The sequence below is a fragment of the Erinaceus europaeus genome, chromosome X, assembly GCF_950295315.1.
Source record: "Erinaceus europaeus chromosome X, mEriEur2.1, whole genome shotgun sequence".
NCBI classification, from domain to species: Eukaryota; Metazoa; Chordata; class Mammalia; order Eulipotyphla; family Erinaceidae; genus Erinaceus; species Erinaceus europaeus.
Window position 1 is genome coordinate 82,949,934 of NC_080185.1, and position 23,146 is coordinate 82,973,079.

Here is a 23,146-nt window from a genome sequence, read left to right on the forward strand (position 1 = left end):
TCAAATCTGTTGGCAAGGCTGGCATTATTAATAGAAGGATCAGAGAAGGCAAAATGTTTACAATCTTGTGGATGCAAGGGAATTGAGAAAAAAACAGCCTGTATATCAGTAGCTATGATTGGAATTCCTGTGGGAATTGCAGAAGCAAGAGGCAAACCCCTTTGGGGGGAGCCCCAGACCTGCATGGCATTATTTACTGCAGGGAGATATTGGAGGAGGCGCTATTTTGCTGAGCTCTTTTTAATCACAAAGACAGGAGTATTCCATGGGCTTCTGGAATGACGAATGTCTCCCAAGGACAACTGCTCTCAGACGAGCTCTTTTAAAATTTCTAGCTTATCCCTAGGCAAAGGCCACTGTTCCACCCAGACAGGCTCGTTAGAAAGCTAGTCTAAGCAGGGAGTTTGGTTACAAACAGTGGCAGTTAGTATTGGGGGTGCTGATCTAGTCTCACATTAGTGGGTGTTACGCTCTGCAGATGCATTTGTGGATTTCCTAACATTAAGACATTCCAGAAGATCCCTGCCCAGTAGGTTGGTGCTACTATCAGCTACCAAAGGGCGGAAGTGTCAGGTAGTCCCTTCAGGGTCTTCCCACATGAGCGAATCTCTTGTGAGAAAGGCTTGGGTCATCCCTCCAACTCCGTGTAAATGGGGTCCTGGGAGGAGTACCCAATTTTGGGGAACGTCTGCTTGCCTTAAAATTGTCTTTTCTGCCCCTGTGTCAATCGAACATTTAAAAGGAATATTGTCAATCCTTACTGTCATAGTAGGGTGACCTTATTCTAAAACATGAGTGGTCCACAAAATCTCAGGCCCCAAATTTGTACCATTCGGGGGTGTGCCATCTTTATGAGACTTGGACCAACAATCTCTCTTCCAATGAAAACCTTTCTGACATCTAGGACAAGGTGTTCGTGGCCTCTGGCTCCCTGACTGAAGGCGGGGTTGCCCTGACTGAAGGCAGGGTTGCCCTGACTGGAGGCAGGGTTGCCCTGACTGGAGGCATGATTGTCATGACTGGAGGCAGGGTTGCAGCTTATCTGGACATTGGTTGCTCCAATGCCCTTGGTGACCACACTGAAAGCAGGCCCCATTTTGATTATGTGGGATAACTGCAAAAGCCTGTGTCATATTAGGTGCCCCATAAGAGCCTGGTCTAAGTTCCTGTGTCGCTAAAATCCAATTATCTGGGTGTTGGTGTTTAAGACTGAGGCATGCCTGATGGAATTCTGGAATCCTGCCATCCCAGACAATAGGTGCTGAAGAAGAGGGGCTTTTATGGGAATAGCTCTCATGAGAATGAGAATGGGGAGGAGTAACCATAGCACCCCAGGGTAGGATAATAACTCTTGTGGGAATGGGTAGGGGGAGGAGTAACCAAAGCAATCCAAATGTTGCGGGGAATTGACAATGCCCTGAGGGCACAACATGATGGAACAGGCTCTTCGAGAATGTCCCAACTGTTTTGGGAACTAGCAGTAAGTAGCCTTAGGGGGCAACATGGCAGATGTGACTGCATCTGCACAATTTCCCACCAGTTGTTAAATGTTAGTTTTACTCCACTGTAGTCTGAGAAGATACTTGGGATGATTTCAATGCTCTTGAATTTATTGATGCTGTCTTTGTAGCCTAACATGTGGTCTATACTTGAGTATGTGTTGTGTGGATTTGAAAAGAATGTGCATTCCAATTTTTGGGGGTGAAGAGCTCTGAAAATGTCCAAGAGGTCTAGTCTGTCCATCTCTTTATCTAATTCTCTTGTTTCTTTGTTGATTCTGTGTTTTGTTGATCTATTTGTGGGTGGGGTGTTAAAGCCTCCCACTATTATTATATTACTATTGATGTATTTTTGAAGTTCTTTGAGAAGGTGTTTGATGTATTTAGATGGTCCCTCATTGGGTGCATAGATGTTAATAATTGTTATATCTTCTTGGCTGATTGATCCTTTAATCATTATGTAATGACTTTGCTTATCTTTTATTACTTTATTTAATTTAAAATCTGTTGTGTCAGAGATGAGAATGGCTGTTCCTGCGTTTTTTTTGTGGTCCACTAGCTTGCAGGATAGTTTTCCGTCCTTTCACTTTAAGTCTGTGTTTATATTGTTGGGTCAAGTGGGATTCTTGCAAGCATCATATGCTTGGGTTGTTTTCTGATCCATCCTCCCACTCTATGACTTTTGATGGGTGAGTTTAAACCATTGACATTTACTGACATTATGGATTTAATGTGTTGTATTGCCATTGTTCAACAAGTTTTTATTTGATATGTTGCAAGTATTATAATGATGTTCTTGTTTATAAGAGGTCTTTTAGAACCTCTTTGAGGGCCGGTTTGGTGATAGTTGCTTTCTGCAACTGTTGTAAACAGGATGTGATGTAGAGAGGGTGGAGAGAAAAGTGACTGGTGAAAATCAGGGTGTGACAAGGAGAGGTGGCGGAGCAAAAACACATCATGAACCAGTGGGGATTAAACCAATGCCCTGCAGTGGTTGTGTAAATAGAATAAAGTGGTTATGTAAATAGAAAACTGTGTTAAGCAGGGAGGATTAAACCAAATGTAACAGAAGGGGTTTTTAGAAGCAGAATTAGAAGCATACCAACACAAGCCTCCTGAGCTGAGGCAGCTGATTGTTAAGAAAGTAAAACAAACAAAAAAATAATTTAAAAAAACAGAAAAAAACCGCCTCAGGAATAGCCAAGAATTGAGAAGAATAGCAAGAATAGACAGTTATGCAAATCTACTATCCACTGTATATTCTAGGGGTAACTAGAGGAGAAAGGAAGTAGAGCAGAGATACACGCAGAGAGAGTCCACTCTGAGTCAGATTTCTTCCCCAAAATAATTCCAAAACGTGTATCAGTGAATTCAAAAGGCTGAAGGAGGAAGGAAGAAAGGATGACAAGAATGAGAAAAAGAAGAAAAAAAAGAGAAAGAGAAAAGATAAGAAAAAGAACAGTAATAAAAAAGCAGTGACAGGAAAGAGTTATTTATTTATTCATTTATTATTTAATTAGCTAGCCCGGGGGGAGTGGGTAGGGGAGGTAGGAAGAGTGAAACCAGTTACTGTAGCAGTGGATAAGACATTCGGTCCCCTAACAATGGAAAATACACTAAGAGTTAATTCTGGTCAACCTGAAGGAGGGGGGAAAGGGATACACGTCTATCTAGTATTGATAATAAAATAGAACAGAGTAAAAAACCTGTCCTGTCTTCAGCTTGGATGGCTCCAGATTGCTTCCTTATTTCTTTTTCTTTTATTTCTTTCCTTTCCCCCCCAACATTTTATTTAATGATGTATTTCTAGGGGAGCTATAACAAATCACCAAATAGCTTATATCTTTGGTGTTCAAAATGTTATTCTCTTATATTTTTAATTTTATTAATTTTATTTATTTTTCCTTTTGTTGCCCTTTTTATTGTTGTAGTTATTGTTGTTATGAGGACAGAGAGAAGTGGAGAGAGGAACGGAAGATAGAGAGGGATAGAGAAAGATAGAAACCTGCAGACCTGCTTCACTACCTTTGAAGCGACTCTTCTGCAGGTGAGGAGCCAGAGCTCTAACTGGGATTCTTAAGCAGGCCCTTACAGTTCGCCCCACCTACACTTAACCCACTGCGCTACTGCCCCCTTGTTATTCTCATATATTTAAAAAAATTATTATCTTTATTTATTTACTGGATAGAGATAGCTAGTAGTCGAGAGGAAGGGAAGACAGAGAGACACCTGCAGCCCTGATTCATCATTTGCAAAGCTTTCCTCCTCCAGGTGGGAACCAGAGGCTCGAACTTGGGTCCTCGAGCATTGTAACATGTGCGCTCAATCAGGTGCACCCGGCCCCTTCTCTTATATTTTTAAAGGCTAAATATCTGATATTAAGTTATCAGCAGTTCCCTTAGAAGTCTCAAAGGAAGAAAACTTCTTTGCCGTTTCCAACCCAAAGAGAGTCTAATTGTACAGTCACAATTCTCCTTATTTCTTAAGTATCGTCTATAAATGAGATCATTAAATACTTGTTCTTCTCTTTTTGACTTATTTCATTTAATATGAAATAAGATGAAGGAAAGGAGATGATTTATTTTTTAACAGCTGAGTAATATATATTGTGCTGCTGTGACCATAGAAAGTTCATAAATCTTGTCTGGGCTTCTTAAGATCTTATTTTCTATTAGCTGTATGTTGGCCTCTGGACTGAATGGTCTGTCTTGCCCTTTCTAATTCTGATATGCATCTAGGCTAGCCTTTTCATGTCAAGCCAGCCTATCTGGTTTTCACATCTGGTAGGTTTGACTAGCATTATCAGTAAATCTTTCATTTAAAGTCGGATGGTATGATCATTTGATATATCCGTAAGTGAGTGCCTTATGACTCATAAAGCATATGCACAAACCAGGAAAAAGATGATCCTGTCATGAAAAATATATTTTTGTACCTCCTTTCAATATATTTGTTATCAGTACCCTAGTTATTCCAATTATAAATTAAATAATTTAATTATTGGTGATAGCAACACACAAATTAAAACTTAAATCAGGCAGATATTAGCTATAAAGATATAGAGAATAGATAAAGTAATTTTCTGTGGTATTTTAAATTAGTAGGACTTTTATTACTTCATATCTCTTCTCCTTTCTCTGATAATTATAAAGCACCTATGCTTCAACAAAAATTAATCCATTCAAGAGATAACCTGACCATTAACCCTCCCAAAAATGAATTTGACTTTGTAGGCCACCTAGTTTTTAAGATATAAAATGGGGGTAGAAATCAATTGAGAAAAAAAATATTGAAAAGCAACCCCCCTTCTTTTCTCTCATTGTCCTGGAAAGTATATAGCTCACATTAGCTATTTTCATGGCAGCAGGCACATTTTCTATTTTGCACAACACATAATTTTTCCCTTCTGCTTTTGCTTCTTGTTATTAAAATTCTAATATCTTGGCATCTACCCAGGCTAATTAAATAACTGTTTTTGTGGGAGGTGTTGTTCAGCTAGAGGGCAAGAAGAAGGAAGACAAATGATATTCTTCTAGAAAACTGAAGACTGTGATTACACATTTCTTTTTCATTATTCCTTTTATTAGTGCTTGGCATTTAGAATTCTTGAGTGATCCAAAATACATTTCTTAGACATATCAAGCACTTTAGAAGATGTTATGGACATACATGAAGCCTGCTTTATGGAATCACATTGTAATCCTTGTAGGAGAGCAAGGCATCAGCAAAGGCAAGTGTAGATAGAACCCAGTCTTACAGTTTGATATCTGAATTAATGTTAAAACTATTAATTTTTATATCTACTTATTGGATAGAGAAAGCCAGAAATTGAGGGTGTAATGGGAGATATACAGGGACAGAAACAGAGAGACACCTGCAGCCCTGCTTCACCATTTGTAAAGCTTTTCCCCCACAGGTGGGGACTCAGAGCTTGAACCCAGGTCTTTGAGTATTGTGACATGCATGTTCAACCAGGTGCAACCCCTAATTAACATTATAAATAGTATCTGGGGGCTTATCTGAAATGCAGTTTATCAAGATTCACTTCAGAACTACGGAACCAGAGATTCTAGCATGAGAATATATGATAGAGATGGAGATAAGTTGAGAGAGGGAGGGAGGGAGAGGTGAGAGAGGAGAGAAGGGAGAGAGAGGAGAGAGAGAGAAAGAGAGAGAGAGAGAGAGAGAGAGAGAGAGAGAGAATCCCGAAACTAGCAGCACTACTATCTGGCCCTGTCAGTCTACTTTTAAAATAACCCAGAAGATGGGAAAGATCATCTTGACCCTGCTTATATCTGTGACTATAGATCACAGAAATTGCAAACTGCTATCAATCTTTTCTTGATTACTACTCATTTCATATATGCACATAATTATGTAAACTGTTGTTACAATGTATGCTCATGAAACAGCTGAAGCGGCTGGTAGTGTAGAATTATCACTATTTAGCAAACAAAGAAACTAATTCATTGAGTGTTAGGATAGAGACTGAACTTAGACTATGACAGCATTTAAATTCTGATTTCAACACTATTGGTTGTGTGAATTTGATAAAAGTATTTAACTTTTGTCATCTTAATCTTAATCTGTAAGATAATAATAATAGTGATAATGGCTTCTCAAAGGACAACAGTTAGGTCTACATGAGTTAATACATGTAAAGTGCCTAATATATAGTAAGTACACATTGTAAGTACTAGGTAATATCATAATCATATTTTTTGCCACTAGGGTTACAATTTTACACTTCTAGACAGTTTTCTATTTTTCCTTTCTTTTTGACAGAGAGAGAGTAGGAGAGAGAGCTCAAGTGGGAGGGAGAGAGACACCAGCAGCACCACTCCATTATTCATCCAGCGTTATCCCCTTCTGGTAGGGATCAGGGACTTGGATACCAGTACTTGAACATGTTAATGTGTGCCCTTTGTCAGTGTGCCAACACTGAATCTGCCACCATAATCTTTTTATTACAACTTTATTAAATATTAGAACAAGACATTAAATCCAGGGTTATCACTGGGGATCATTGTTTTCTCTACGAATCAACTCTTGCTGTTGCCTTTTTTTTTTACTTTTGGATAGGACAGAGAAATTGCGAGGGTAAGAGAAAATAGAGGATAGAGAGGGAGAAAGATAAGACACCTGCAGACCTGCTTCACCATTTGTGAAGCTACCCCCCTGCAGGTGGGGAGCCAGGGTCTGAAACCAGGGTCCTTGTGCTTAACCTGGTGCACCACAGCCTGGCCCCTTCCTTTTCCACTTTTTCTGTGGTGTTATGTTGGGGAAAAGTAGTCCTGAAGGCTTACTGCCTGATGACTTTAGATAAAATGAGGACTTTGGGCTGAGAGGTAGTGCAACTGTTAAAGTGCTCTAGTTCAAATCCCTGATTCCCACCTGTAGATGGGGAGTTTCATGAGCACTGAGCAGTGCTACTGGTGTCTTCCCCCATCCCTATTTCCTGCTGTCTCTATCACAATTTAATAAATAAATACAATTTTAAAAGAAGAGGGCTTAGTGGTGATGGTCTTTGACCTGCTGTCCAGTTTTGACTATCACTGATCTCAAGTGGCTCTCACAGCCAAGTAGCTTAGAATTGGTTTGTAACTACTGAGTCCAGGATTGACCTAGTGCATGGTTATGAGTAGACTGTGTGAGTCTATGTCAGGTCAATTTAGGTCAACTGCACTAAATAGGGACAAGAGTGAACTTACTGCTGCTGGGAGAAGCCAAGAACAGTGCCCTTACAAAGAAGACTACATGATAGAAGAAGTAAGCAATGCAATTAGCCTGGGGGACCTAAACCTAATAGATACCAATATATTTTGGCCTCATGATGTAAAACCAAGAGTATATCTTTAAACCATAAGCCTTTATGATACTTTGAGTTGGTATTACATGTACCTATTGAGCTCTAGCAGCTCTTTAACAAACTCTATAAATATTTATTTTATTGAAGCAGTTCTCCACTGTAGCCAAACAAGAATTCATATTTTTCTTTTTTTTTTGCTTTTTAAAAAATTTTTATTTATAAAAAAGAAACACTGACAAAATCCATAGGATAAGAGGGGTACAATTCCACACAGATCCCACCACCAGAACTCTGTATCCCATCCCCTCCCCTGATAGCTTTCCTAATTTTTATCCCACTGGGAATATGGACCAAGGGACATTATGGGGTACAGACAGTGGAAGGTCTGGCTTCTGTAATTGCTTCCCTGCTGAACATGGGCATTGGCAGGTCAATCCATACTGCCAGCCTATCTCTCTTTCCCTAGTGAGGCGGGGCTCTGCGGAAGTGGAGCTCCAGGACATACTGGTGGGGTTGTCTGCCCAGGGAAGTCCTTTTGGCATCATGTTAGCATCTGGAACCTGGTGGCAGAAAGAACAGTTAACATACAAAGCCAAACAAATTTTTGACTAATCATAAACCTAAAGGCTGGAATACAATAACTTGGATCCACCTCCATATCAGATGTCCGGCTCAGAAAAAAAAAAAAAAAACTAGTATAGTCATGGGCCCTTTGGAATATAACTAAAATAGGCCTACTAACTATTATATAAGTGGAGACCTGCAAATTTTCGTCTGCTTTTGTGTGTGTGTGCGTACACACACATATTTTTTAGCATTTCAGCAAGTTTTAGAGTACAATAAAGAGGAAAGCAAAAGAAAGAGGCAGAAACTTCTGTTAGAGAATGGAAACCATTATTACTGAGTCAGCTACTGGAATCCCAACGTGGGTGAAACTAATGATCTTGAAGACCTAGAATATGGCAACAGAAGACCCACTGTGCACAAAAGGGCTTGTTGGAGACGCACATGACTTTTTAATTTTTTTTTTTAATAAAAAGGAGGCATTGACTAAACCATAGGATAAGTATTCCCACCACTCTGTATTCCCAGAACTCTGTATCCCATCCCCTCCCCTGATAGCTTTCCTAATTTTTATCCCACTGGGAATATGGACCAAGGGACATTATGGGGTACAGACAGTGGAAGGTCATGGGCATTGACAGGTCGATCCGTACTCCTAGCTTGTCTCTCTCTTTTCCTAGTGGGGAAGGGCTTTGGGGAAGCGGAGCTCCAGGACATATTGGTGGGGTTGTCTGTCCAGGGAAGTCTGTTTGGCATCATGCTAACATCATCTGGAACCCATTGGTTGAAAAGAGAGTTAACATACAAAGCCAAACAAACTGTTGACTAGTCCTGGACCTAAAGGCTGGAATAGTGCAGATGAAGAGTTCTGGGGGATCCTCCAGTTTGCAGGTAGCTAGTAGGCACATTTTGACTTTTAGTACACTTGGAAGAAAACAAGTTCAACATAAAATTAACCCATAGGCAAGTGCACTTGTAACTAAAGGTGTTTGTGCAGATATCCTTCTTTAGGGTTTCTTAATAATAGGACATGTATGGGAACCGAGTAAATATCTCATTGGATAGGACAGATTGTTTGCTATGTTCACTGCCCCATATTTGACTGCAGTGTCACATATCATCACAATACCATGGCATTGGGGGGGAAACTCTCTGTCTCTAACTGGGTGGAAAAGTGGTCTTGGAGTGGTGAAACCAAACATGCCAAGCACCAGCTCTGGAGAACAAGAACTGGCTCAATCTAGTTGAATATATTTAAGTTGAATTCTGTGAGTTAAATATAACTAATTAATTTGTACTGAGATTATTGGAACATAGACAACCAACACATTGGCTCTATAATTTATTACTTGTTTGTTTCACAAGAGGGACAGACCACATCTCTGAGTGTTTCCTAATATTTAAAATATGAGTAACATAAGAACCAGCTTATTCAGTAAAGATAAAGTGATGAGGTGGGTATAAAACTTTGTAAGTAGTGTAACAGGAGCTAGTTGGAAGCTAAGTTATAAAAGGACCAACTAGAAATATTCCTTTTAACTTTGATTAGGAGCTCCTTCCATGACCTATCATTTGTGAAGGTACATTTGTCTAGAAACCCAAGATATGAAGGAGCCTCAAGCAGGGACTGAAAAATACAATGCTTTAACTAAGTGGAAACATTGGTGTGTGTGTGTGTGTGTGTGTGTGTGTGTGTGTGTGTATGTGTGTTTTCATACATGTGTGTTGTGTTATCCATTTATTTAATTATCATAGGTTTATACTCCCATTTATATGTTTGAGGGACAACCTAAGTGAATTGTATGCATATTCCCTATTTTATCTCTGCTATCTTTTGACTGCTTTTGACTTTGGTCTTATGGAGCCATGATTGTTTTGAGGAATCAGTAGTCTTCCCTTTCTCCTCCTACTGCAGCAAATTATACATTAATTTTTGTATTATTTTTATTCATGATTAAATACTGATTTTCAAAATTATAATATAGTAAGATTATAATTCCATATTGTTCCTACCACCAGAGTTCTGTGCTCATCCCTCTACATTAGATACTGCAGTAGTTCTCCCAAGGTCACAGATATGGGATGACTTTATAACTCTATATCTCTATCAATATCTATCTATATCTTTACCCATTTTTCTATGGCACTGCCTTCACTCCATTTATAAGTCACACCTATACTTATTACTACTTCTGAGTGTCCTTTCTTTTTTCCTCTTCTCTCTCAGATAAAAGAAACAGTGCCTGGCTTCCTCTGGAATTTTCCAGGTTTGTTTCTCTTTCAGTGTTGCTATAAAAATAAGGTTCCTGGGGGAGTGGAGCAGTAACACAGAAGGTTAAGTGCATGTGGTGCTAAGTGCAAGGACAGGCATAAGGATCCCAGTTAGAGCCCCTGGCTCCCCACCTGTAGGGGAGTCGCTTTACAACAACTTTGTCTTACCCTCCTCTCTCCATTTCTCTCTGTCCTGTCTAGCAACAATGACATCAATAACAATGACAATAACTACAACAACAATAAGAAAAAAACAAGGGCAACAAAAGAGGAAATAAGTAAATAAATATAAAAAAGAATAAGGTTCCTGGAGATAAATGCTTTGGATCCCGATGGAATGGTGTTCAGAGACTTCTGGGTATCGTCCTTGATCATTTACCATTCTGGGAGCATGGACCAAAATTCTTTTGGGGGTGCAGAAAGTGAGAGTTCTGCCTTCTGAAATTGCTTCTTTGCTGGACATGGACATTGGCAGGTTGATCTATACTCCCATCCTGTCTCTATCTTTTACTAGTGAGATAGGGTTCTGGAGAGGTGAGGTTTCAGGACACATTGTTGAGGTCATCTGCCCAGGGAATTCAGGATGGGTCATCATAGTAACACCTGCAACTTGGTAGCTGATAAGTCAGTAAGAAACAAAGTATACAGTAAACAAAAATCAAAAAGTGGAAGGAAAGCATCTGAAAATAGGAACCTTAGGGTGAAAAAAAGCTTGGAAGTCTATTTTAGATATGTACCTAGATGCCCATGACTCTACTGATTTTTGAGCTTGATAGCTAACACGGAAGCAGTCTAAAAATATTGTTTGGTTAGATGGTGTCAGAGTTGATAATAGTGCTAGAAAGTAGGAATAGGGCAGAGAGTAGCTCCCAAGCTTAAAAAACAAAACAAAACTATATAAATACAATCATTTGTTTACCCAATTGATCTAAACTGGGGCCCATATATATTCATAGTTAGCACAGGAGCCTGTGTGCCCTGAGTCCCTGTCAGTCTGAGCTCACAATCCATGGTAACAGCTGGAGACATTCTAGTATGCACTCATTTCAGGACCAGTCTTCCTCTCATGGTAGAATAGGCTGACCCAGCCTCGCTTTGGAGACTGGGATAGTCTCTAACATCGCTACTTTATTTAATTTTATTGTCTTTACTTATCTATTGGATATAGAAAGCCAGAAATAAAGAAAAAAGGATAGAGAGAAAGAGATCTCTAACATGTTTCACCACTCAAGAAGCTTTTACCCTGCAGGTGGGGACCAGGGGCTCAAAGCCAGGTCTTTGCACATTGTAACATGTGCACTGAACCAGGTGCACCACCACGCAGCTCCCCATTGCTACTTTATAGTGAGGACAAGGGTTTGGAGGGGTCTACATGAGGGCTTATGATGAAGTTCACGATGGAGGATAACAGTGATACTGGAGAGAGGGTTCTATTGAAGGTCTAGGTCTATAGTATCTATGGAGGAATCTAAGGATTCCTGATTAGGACTCCAGGTGATTGGGTAGGTTCCTAGTGACCAAAAAGGCCATCATAAATTAAGTCAACCTCATGCTTTTTTCCAGATTTTAATTCATTATTTGTCTGATGAGCTTAGACTTTCTCCCAGTGGGAATACATTTTTTCTTTTTAGAATTTTTTTTACAGAGAGAAATGGAGAGAGGAGGGGAAGACAGAGAAGGGGAGAGAAAGATAGACACTTGCAGACCTGCTCCACTGTTTGTGAAGTGACTCCCCTGCAGGTGGGAGGAGTACATTTTTTCTTCAAAGTGGACTGATCATGAAGGAAGGGTTCTGCAATGCAGTATTGGAGAGAATATGCTTAAGTTGTTTTACTGGGGTTTCCATTCTGGCAACTTTTTCTGCAATTCTAGGATTGGTGTCTTCCCATGCAGGAAGGAATCAATTGGGATAAAAAGAAAACAGATAACTTAGTGGTCAGAATATTAGCCAGGAGGAGGCAAACTATCCACCCCAATCATATCTTCATCCTGTGGTTAAATAAATATTGTGAATATATATGTATGTGTGTTTTCATGGAGTAATATTTTCCACTGTGATTAGCTCAATTCTTCTGACCATGAACTCCGTTAATTACCAGAAGTCTACTAATCAGAGTTACATGTCTATGTACAGCCCCTACTGGATGATTCTCACTTTACCCCTTAGCTTTCTTGTATCCCAATTTACCATCAAATGCACAAGTCAACCTAGACTGCCTATGTGTCTCACAGGGTAACTGTGCACTGTGTAAATACCCAAGTGAATCTGTGCCAAGGTTTGAGTTTTGGGGAAGCAAGATATTACAGAAAGACATATTCATTTATATTCATGAATTTTATGTATGGATGAGAACAAGAGGATATAGGACTGTATTCCATTGTGTGAGAAATGAACCATTTCTTCCAGTGGTAGAGTGCTTTGGTATTAAATAATTGGGAATTGGTAATCCACCCACTCCAGACCTAGAGCAGACTTGCTATACCAAGGAGAAATGGACTGGGACATTCTTTTCTCTCTAGGGGAGGAACTCCTGAATAGGGATAAAATCACGAGTCCTATGCATTCCACATTAACATTCTGTGGTTTTCCACCATAAAATAAAGTTGATAATATTGTTTGTCTTGTGTTCAAATGAAACCTGAGCTCTGAATGTCATCTCCTTTATCCCCAATCTTCACTTCTAGTATGTGTTTTTTCATAAGTACTATTAGTCTCTGTGGGTGGTGGGAAGAGGCAAGTAAGATAGGAAGCTATATGGACTGAAAACATTCTTATTTTGTCTCCTAAGCTGATCACTGGAGATTCCGTCGTTAGTGCTGAGGCAGTATGGGATCACGTCACCATGGCCAACCGGGAGTTGGCATTTAAGGCTGGCGACGTCATCAAAGTCTTGGATGCTTCCAACAAGGATTGGTGGTGGGGCCAAATCGACGATGAGGAGGGATGGTTTCCTGCCAGCTTTGTGAGGGTGAGTCAGCCTTCACTCTCCTCTCCTATCTGCTTGGCTACTTGCCCTTGGCTATTCCCTGACAAGTCTCTATTCCCTATTCATTATTCTTTCCATTAACACTCCCATTTATTATTCTTATTTTTTATTTTGGTGTCTTATCCAAGATCATAACTTCCTTTTTAACTTCACCCTTCTTATTTTGAGGTATTTTCTTATAACCCTGTTTGTTTTGACAGTCCTCATCTTCTGCCTCCAACCTCACATGCACTGTGTAAAAACCACTTCTCTTTTGACCTGGATGATTTTCAAAGATACTTTTAACTCTATTTTTGTGAATGTTTACCTTTCTCGTTTCTCTTCCTTTTGCTTTCTTTCATTTATTTTAATTCCCTTTTATAACCATTTAGTTTTCTTTTCCTTTTTGCTGGGGATTGAATTTGGGACCTCATTTTTTAATTAATTTTTTTATTGGGAGGTTAATGGTATACAGTATAGTTAAAGTTGTTGGCATATGGGTACAATGTCTCATCTCACCAAGATAGGTGTCCGCAAAACACTCTCACTTTCAAATAGTTTTCTGATGTTAAATTTTACTTTTTTATGTTTAATTATCTTTATTTATTTGATAGAGACAGCCAGAAATCAAGAGAGTAGGGAGAGGGAGGGAGGGAGGGAAGGAAGGATGGAGGGAGGGAGGAAGAGAAAGAGAGAGAAAGTGAGAGAGATACATAGACAGAGAGAGAGAGAGAGAGAGGGAGAGAGAGAGAGAGAGAGAGAGAGAGAGAGAGAGAGAGAGAGAGAGAGAACCTGCAGCACTGCTTCATCACTGACCAAGTGTTCCCCCTTCAGGTGGGGACAGCGGCCTCAAACCTGGGTCCTTTTGCATTGTAACATATGTGCTCAACCAGGTGTGCTACCACCAGGCCCTTTAAATTTTACTATCAGGGGATGGGATGGGATATGGAAATCAGGTTATGCGAATTGTGCGGAATTGTACCCCTCTTATTCTATGGCTTTGTTAATGTATCCTTTCTAAAATAAAAAAAAAAGAAATGTATTAACAATTTGAAACCACTTTTAAAAAATGTACTTTCTGCAAGAGTTACATGGTGGCAATCAATAAGGTGTCAATAATGGAAAACAGACTGTCTGGTAGAACTTTAAAACCTTTGACATTGTGCCATAAAGAAATGGTCCTTATTAAAAGGGGCTTTTGAAAAGGAGCTCCTTAGCAGTATTTTCTTCCTCTGCATAATCAGGATGATATTCTGAAAAGAGCACTGACCTTATTTCCCTTGTCTTTTTTTATTCGTAGATTTATGAGCTGGAATCAATTATGGCAATGATGAACTCTTGTTTTTAACCATCTGCCAAATGTTGTTAGCAATTTCTTTATCCAAGGGAATGTCAGTGAATGAGAATGCACATGTTTATTACCGATTCTAACTTAAATGATTGCATGTGAAAGGTTACAGAAGTTTTTCCAGTAAATATTTAAAAATAAAAATTACTATTTTTCAGTCTCCTTAATTGAAGGTTTAAGATAGAATAGTATTGGGAGTTGGGCGGTGGTTCAGCAGGTTAAGCGCACGTGGTGTGAAGCGCAAGGACGGGTGTAAGGATCCTGGTTCGATCCCTGGCTCCCCACTCTCTGTGTTCCCCTCCTCTCTCCATTTCTTTCTGTCCTATCCAACAACGATGACATTATCAACACCAACAATAATAACTACAAAAAAAAGGGCAACAAAAGGGAAAATAAAAGAAAATATTTTAAAAAAAAGAATGGTATTATGGAAACAATGCTAACGATATTTGGTATATGAGTTCTAGTCATGAGCCTTCCGCTCATTTGGTACTCTGAAGTACTTTCTACAATAAAATTTTGAATGCCTCTATAAGACAGTCACACAGAAATATTGTATCATTAATGACAATGTAGTTGGTAGATAACTGGGAGATTTTCTTTGAATGCTGTACCTCCATATTACAAGATATTGCCTGATTTCTCCAAACTTAATCATAGCTGAGAATAAATAACTCGAGAATATCTTTCTAAAATGTTTTTTCATGAAATATGAAGATATAGTAGCAAAGAAGAGACTCCTCCCAGCTGTATACAAACTAGGAACCTTTATAAATAATTAAAATAAACTGATTACTGGCAAAATAGGACACATTGGTGGGATCGTCTACCCAGGGAATTCCAGTAGGCATCATGGTAGCATTTGGAACCTGATGGCTGAAAAAACAGCTATCATATAAAGCCAAACAAATGGTTGACTAAACATGAACCTAAAGGCAAGAATATTGCAGATGAAAATTTGGTGTCTCTGTTTTGGAAGAAAGTATATAAATGTTGTTTTGAATAGTATATAAATGTAATTTTTTTTGGGGGAAGTATATAAATATTGTTGACTATAAACCCCATCAATTAGATCTGGGGCCCGTATTAAATATAGGACCTATGTAACCTCTGCATTCCTGTAGGTCCAAGCTCGCATTCTATGGTCATGAGTAGGAACGTTGAAGGTTGCACCAATTTCAGGACCCATCTTCCTCAGGTGGTTGTTATCCAACCTCCCTTCGGAGGATGGAAATCTCTACCATTGTTGATCCATATTGAGGGCAAGGTCCTTTATGGACACCCAATGAGGCCCATTATGTTGTTCCTGATGGAAATGAACGATGACAATGGAGAGAGGGATCTATTCGAGGTCTAGGTCCATCATGTCCGTGTGGGAATCCCAAGACTCCCTGATTATGGCCCCAGATGATGGGGTGACCTGATAGTGACTAAAGAGTCATCATTAAAGTATGCCAGTCTCTTGCCATTATTCAACTTTTGTAGTCCTTTCTTTGCTAAGGTTAGCTTTGGAATGATTGTGGGAAGTGCAATAGGAAGCATGAGAAGAGGTTATCTAGGTCTATGTAGAAACAATTTCATTTAGTGTCTTTTTAGGTCTTTTTGATTGCTTGCTGCATTTATTGACTCATTGTAAATTATTGTGCACTTTTGCTTTAAGGTATATATTTCCCCCCAACTCCTGGATATATGTACTTAAGCCCTATCTCATGGACGCTGTTCTGTATATAGGTTTTGAAGTTTCTTAAAAATTGTACCACTTGAAATGAATTTAGGGAGTCCTATGTGCTAGAGTCTCACCAGAGTGAGAAGCTAGTGGGTTCACATTCCAGCATCTCTGATGCTGTCCAAAGTGAAACATGCTGAGGTGGTACTGATTGATTAGGTTAGGATCAGCAGATACAGTATCATTTGTTATGAATTGAGAGAAGTATGCAAGAAAGTGAGCCCCATCCTAAAGGTTCCAGGACTTGGGGAAATATAGGCTCTATAGAGGAAGCAGGAGCTTTCTGCTATCTTAGGGTTTAAGAAGGCAATAGATAGTTATTGCTACAGTCAAATTATTTGGCAGTTGGGTGGACTTCCAAAATCCCTTTGTTAGGATTTGCTGTATGATGCACGACCTCACCATAATTTATGTCCTTTGTTGTTATTTATGTATATCTGTATATTATAAAGTAACACTACCAGTTGTTTCTGTTCTCCCTGCTCTAAGCTTTTAGAAGAGTCAACATTTCAAAGAACAAGTCATTATTAGAAATGTATTAACAATTTGAGACCACTGATAAAATTCATTCTGATTACACTTTTGAAGTCTTAAGTTCTTAGACTGAAGGAACATATATACTCAGCCTATGGTCTGTGCATTAAAAGGTTTGACAAACATTCAATCAGTTTTTCCCCACTCATATTAAGTAAATAGTGATTTATGAGACTACAAGTTAATAGGAGTGTACATCAACACCATTCTCACAACCAAAGGATTGTGTCCCATCCCCCACCCACCACATGAAGCTGGACATCTACTCTTACCCTCCACCCAGAGATTTTTACATTGGTGCCCTACTCAACTCCCAGTCAGCTTCTGCTTTGAATTTCCTTTTCTGTTCTGCTTTCTAAAATTATGTTTATACCACCTGCAGTGGAGTCGCTTCACAGGCGGTGAAGCAGGACTGCAGGTGTCTTTTTCTCCTCATCTCTGTCTTCCCCTCCTCTCACCATTTCTCTCTGTACTTTCTAACAAAGACAATATAAATAACAAAAATAATAATAACTGTCACAACAACAACAACAACAAAACAAGGGCAACAAAAGGTAAAATATATAGACAATAAATAAAAGAATAAAATTATGTTTATGAATGGTATCATTTCACACTGGTCTTTATCTTTCTGACTTAGCTCACTTAACATAATTCCTTCTAGCTCCATTCAAGATGTCTCAGGAAGGCGGGTTCATTGTTCTTAGTAGTTGCATAGTATACCATTTTGTATATATACCACAGCTTTCTCAGCCATGCATCTGTTGTTGGACATCTGGGTTGCTTCCAGGTTTTAGCTATAATGAATTGTGTTGCTGTGAACATATGTGTACACATATCGATTTGGTTGGATGTAATTGAATCCTTAGGATATATCTCTAGGAGAGAAATTACTGGGTCATATGGTAGGTCTATTTCTAGCCTTGTCAGAGTTCTACAGACAGCTCTCCACAGAGGTTGGAGCAATTTACATTCCCACCAGCAGTTGGAAGAGGGTTCATTGATCCCTACAACCTATCCAGCATTTGTTGCTGCTGTCATTCTTGATGTATGACATTTTCACAGGGGTGAATCTTTATTTGCATTTCTCTGACAACCAGTGAGATAGAGCAATTTTTATATGTTTGTTATCCTTTTGGATCATTTCTGTAGTGAATATTCTGTTCATATCCTCTGCCCATTTTTGGATGGGATTATCTACTTTTTTGTTGCTAAATGTGGTGAGCTCTTTATATATTTTGGTTATTCTCTTGTCTGATATATGATGTGAATATTTTTTCTCCCGTTCTGTGAAGGGTCCCTTTGTTTGGATGATGGTTTCTTTTGCTGTGTAATAGCTCTTCAATTTGATGTAGTTCCATTGATTTATATTTATTTTAGTCTTCCTTGCAACTGGGTTTGTGTCATCCAAGATGTTCTTGAGGTTTATGTGGGAAAGTGCTCCACCAATGTTTTCCTCAAAGTATTTGATAGTTTCTGTTCTAACATAGAGGTCCTTGATTTGTTTGGAATTAAATTTAGTTTCTGGTGAGATAAACTGGTTCAGTTTTTTTCTTCTAGTTTTTTTTTCTTCAAAATATTGTTATTTATTTTATGTTTTGTAATTATTATTTCCTATTTTATTTTTTTATTTATTTAAGAAAGGAAACATTAACAAAATCGTAGGATGAGGGGGGTGAAACTCCACAAAATTCCCGCCACCCAATCTCCATATCCCATCACCTTCCCAATAGCTTTCCCATTCTCTATACCTCTGGGAGCATGGACCAAGGGTCATTGTGGGTTGCAAAAGGTTGAAGGTCTGGCTTCTGTAATTGCTTCCCCGCTGAACATGGATGTTGACTGGTTGATCCATACTCCCAGTCTGCCTCTCTCTTTCCTTAGTAGGGTGAGACTCTGGGGAAGCGGAGCTCCAGGACACATTGGTGGGGTCTTCAGTCTAGGGAAGCCTGGCCGGCATCCTGATGGTATCTGTAACCTGGTGACTAAAAAGAGAGTTAACATACGAAGCCAAACAAATTGTTGAGTAATCATGGACCCAAAGCTTGAAATAGTGGAGAGGAAGTGTTAGGGGGGTACTCACTGCAAATTCTAGTGTACTTCTGCTTTCAGGTATATATTTTGCAGTAGTTTATGGATACGTGTGAACATATGCTCTCTCTCACAGAAACTGGTGTATATCTAGGTTTTGGGACTTTGTTAGAAAGTGAACCACCTGAGATGAAATTAGAGTATACTATGAAAGGAAAGGTCTCACCCGAGGAATGAAGCTGAAGGGTTGTCATTCCACATGTGAAGTCTCTGGACACAGTCTGAAGTGAGGCATGTTGAGGTGGCAATCATTGTGTTGGTTAGGTTGTGATCGGCAGATGCAATATTATTTGATATGGATTGGGAGAGGCATACGGGAAAGTGGGCCCTATCCAAGGGTTCCAGGACTGGGGGAAGTAGAGGCTCTATAGTGGAGATGTGAGGTTCCTGCTGTCTTAGGGTTCAAAAAGACAATGGATAGTTAATGTTATCATCACATTATTTGGTAATTGGGTTAACTTTGAAAAGTCCTTTTGTTAGGGTTTGCTGTACAGTACCCAGTATCTTGTATATAGTTGTGCTATTGGTTGCTTCTGATCTACTTGGTCTAGGCTTTTGAGAGTCTGCATATCAATTACACAGCCTATATATTGAAAATATTCAGTTTGTGTTTTGAAAAACTTCGAGACATACAATTAATTTCCCCGTCTCGTATTAATTAACTAGTGATTTATATGACTACACTTTACCAGGAGTGTACATAAACACCATTCCCACCACCAAAAGACTGTGACCCATCCCTCCCACCCACTTCCACCCCCCCACTGTGATTTGTTTCTTTAAAAATCTAAAATGTACCTTAGCCCAGAAAAGAACTTCCAAAGATTTTTCTCCGTGCGGCGGTAAACTAAGCTTGCCTGTTCCTTCCGTGCAGCCAATCACGTCATAGAGCTACTGCTCCACAGATTGGTAAAGACTTCAGTCAGTCATTCCCCTAGCCACACCACCCCTCTTTGGGCGGGGGAGTTGCTGTGAGCTAGGAATACAAAAACTGCTTTTCAAAGGGAAAAAATTTCTTTTCACCAAGAATGTCTGTTTTAAGTCTGTGTGCTAACCTTGTTTCCATTAATGTGTGTTAACCCCTAAGTAACTACAGTTTGTTTTAAGTTTTAAATAAGATTTAGTTAAACAAAATGTGGGTTTAAAGATCCCGACTCGTAGAGTTGGCACACCATTACCGGATTAGAATAATTCTGTTTTCTGCTTCTGTTGGTCTGCTTTCCCTTCCTTCAGCTTCTTTCCTCAGTTCAGCCATTTTAGCTTTCAGTTCTCTAATTGCCTCAAGGCAATCAGTATTTTCCTTGAGGATCTCATCAGTTGTTTCCCTAATAATACTATTCCTTTCCTTCAAAGTTGTATTCATTTCTGTGATTAATAAGTTTATTATTGCTTGCATACTTTTCTTATCTATGGTTACTTCTGGCTGAATTGTAGTTTCTTCTGACCTCTTGTCTTCATTCATTGTAGAAGCAGTTTTATTTTCTCTTGATCTACCCGTTTTTTTTAATTAATGTTTTTCTTATTTTTATGTTCTATTGTTCCTTAGTTGTTGTGTTTTGAGTACAAGCCACACTGTACTAAATACCTTTATGGCAAATGTAGTCACTAACCTCAGAATGTACAATAGCAACTGAAGCAAGGATTGAAGCAGTTTAAGCACTACCAGTTAGCCAAAGAATGTCTCCAGTCCGTGAAAAATAGCAACCAAGTCCATGTGAAGAAGAAAGAGAAAGGAAAATAGGGATAGCAAGAATAGACAATTATGCAAATCTACTATCCACTGTACATTCTAGGGGTAGCAAGAGGAGAAAGGGAAGTAGAGCAGAGATATACACATAAAGAGTCCTGCTGAAGGGGGGGGAAAGGGATACACCTATATATAATACTAATAATAAAAATGAGCACGGTAAAAAACCTGTCCTGTCTTCAGCTTGGATGGCTCCAGATTGCTTAAAGCCACCTCAGCAGAGGCTGCTGATTGTTAAGAAAGTAAAACAAACAAACAAAAACAAAGCAACAACAAAAAAACCAAACCAAAACAAACAAACAAACAAAAAACACATCAGGGCAGTCTTTCTGTTTTGTAGGTCCAATTGTCCAATTAGATAGAAAGAAAAAGGGCCAAGGGTTTCAGAAAGGAATAGGATTGGAATGAAACCCCTGTTGGTCTAGGAATCTTGGTAAAGAAAGAAGCTCAGCAGGGGAGCCTGCTAGGAGCAGCTCTCTGGCACTCAGGGTCTAGTTATAGGGGTGGAGGGGGCAAGGGTGTGCTTCGGGAATAATAAAAAAGTTTTCCGTTCTTTATTCTCTATATTCTAACCCAAACTGAGCTATTTTCACCCCCTTGGTGTCACAGCTAGGACCTCAAATTTACTGTCCTGCTGAAGGCAAAAAATCCTACCTTTTCTAGCAGATGTTGTCGGAACTAGGCCAGTAGCTATTTCTCAATCGTCATCTTCTCTCTAGTTTGAACCCAGTTTTTCCAGAACCATTTATTGAAGAGAGCCTCCTCCCTCCATTTAATATTTTTGGGCCCCCGTATCAAAAATTAGATGTCCATAGATGTGGGGTTTTAGTTCTGGGCTTTCAATTCTGTTCCAATGGTCTGTGTAACTATTTTCATTCCAGTACCAGGCCGTTCTGCTTATGATGGCCTTATATTATAGAGATCTGGGATTGTGATGCCTCCATTTCTGTTTCTTTTCCTCAAGACTGTTTTGATGATTCTCGGTATTTTCTGGTTCCAGATAAATGATTGTAATGTTTGTTCTATTCTTTTAATAGAAGTTCTTGGTAGAACTTTGATGGATATCACACTAAATTTTTATATGGCTCTGGGGATTATATTTGTCTTGGTGATATTAATTCTTCCAATCCATGAGCATGGGATGCCTTTCTGTTTCTTGGTATCATTTTCTGTTTCTTTGAATAGTGACTCATAGTTTATATATTATAAATCTTTCACTTCTTTGGTCAGGTCTTTTTTTCCTAGACATGTTATTGATTTTGCTACATCAGTGGATGGCAATTATTTCTGGATATCCTCTTCTTTAGACTCAGTGTTTTCATAAAAAAATGCAACTGATTTTTTTACATTGATTTTGTAGCCTAGCAACTTCCTATTTTAACTAATAATTTCCAGTAATTTTGTGCTGAATTCTTTAGGTTTTTCTATATATCCTCTGCAAGTAATGAGAATTTGACTTCTTGCCTTCCAATCTATATTCATTTAATTCCTGTCTCTTGTCTGATTGCTGTGGTGATAACTTCCAATATTATGTTTAAGAGTAATGGTGATAATGGACGCCCTGTTTATTCTCTGATCTGAGGGGGAATGCTTTCAGCTTCTGTGTATTGAGTATAATGTTGGCTGTAGGTCTGCTGTGTATGGACTCCACTGTCATGAGGAATTTTCCATCTATTCACATGTGTTTTTTTGTTTTGCTATTATTGATGTAGGGAATGACATTGACTGTCTTATGTATATTGAACCAGCTTTGCATTCCTGGGATAAATCCCACTTGGCCATGATAAACAATCTTTTTGTTATACTCCTGTATCCAGTTGACTAGGATCTTGTTTAATATTTCGGTATCTACGTTTATCAGATTATTTGTCTGTAATTTTCCTTTTTTGTTGTGTCCCTATCTTCTTTTGATATCAGGGTGATGCTGGATTCATAGAAGGTGTACGGAAGTGTTCCGATTTCTTTGATCTTTTGGAAGAGCTTTAAAACTACAAGTATTAACTATTTCCTATTTGTAGAACTTGTTTGTAAAGCCATTTGGTCCTAGGCTTTTGTTGTTGGGAAGATTCTTTTTATTATTATTATTACTTTTTTATAAAAAGGAAACACTGACAAAACCATAGGATAAGAGGGGTACAACTCCACACAATTTCCACCACCAGAACTCTGTATCCCATCCCCTCCATTAATAGCTTTCCTATTCTTTAACCCTCTGGGAGTATGGACCCAAGGTCATTGTGGGATGCAGAAGGTGGAAGGTCCGGCTTCTGTAATTGCTTCCCTGCTGAACATGGGTGTTGATAGGTCGATCCATACTCCCAGCCTGCCTCTCTCTTTCCTTAGTCAGGTGGGGTTCTGGGGAATCAGAGCTCTAGGACACATTGGTGGGGTTGTCTCTCCAGGGAAGTCTGGTTGGCATCATGGCAGCATCTGGAACCTGGTGGGTGAAAAGAGAGTCAATTTTATTGTCTGTGATTGCTGTTCTGTAGTTCTTCTTGGTTCAGTTTTGGAAGGGTATATGTTTCTAGAAATTCTTCCAAATTATCTATCTTGGTGATGTATAGTCATTCATAGAAGCTTCGTAGGATTTT

General features: G+C 39.1%; 1 protein-coding gene across 9 annotated transcripts in view; it reads left to right on the forward strand.

Annotated features, from left to right (window-relative positions):
• ARHGEF9 (Cdc42 guanine nucleotide exchange factor 9) overlaps positions 1-23,146 on the forward strand; it is a 297,917-nt gene that overhangs the window by 101,221 nt on the left and 173,550 nt on the right. For all 9 annotated transcript variants that reach the window (XM_060183301.1, XM_060183306.1, XM_060183303.1 and 6 more), the window contains exon 2: positions 12,933-13,112. In XM_060183301.1, coding sequence (XP_060039284.1) covers positions 12,933-13,112 — 180 coding nt within the window. The remainder of the gene's footprint in view (positions 1-12,932; positions 13,113-23,146) is intronic.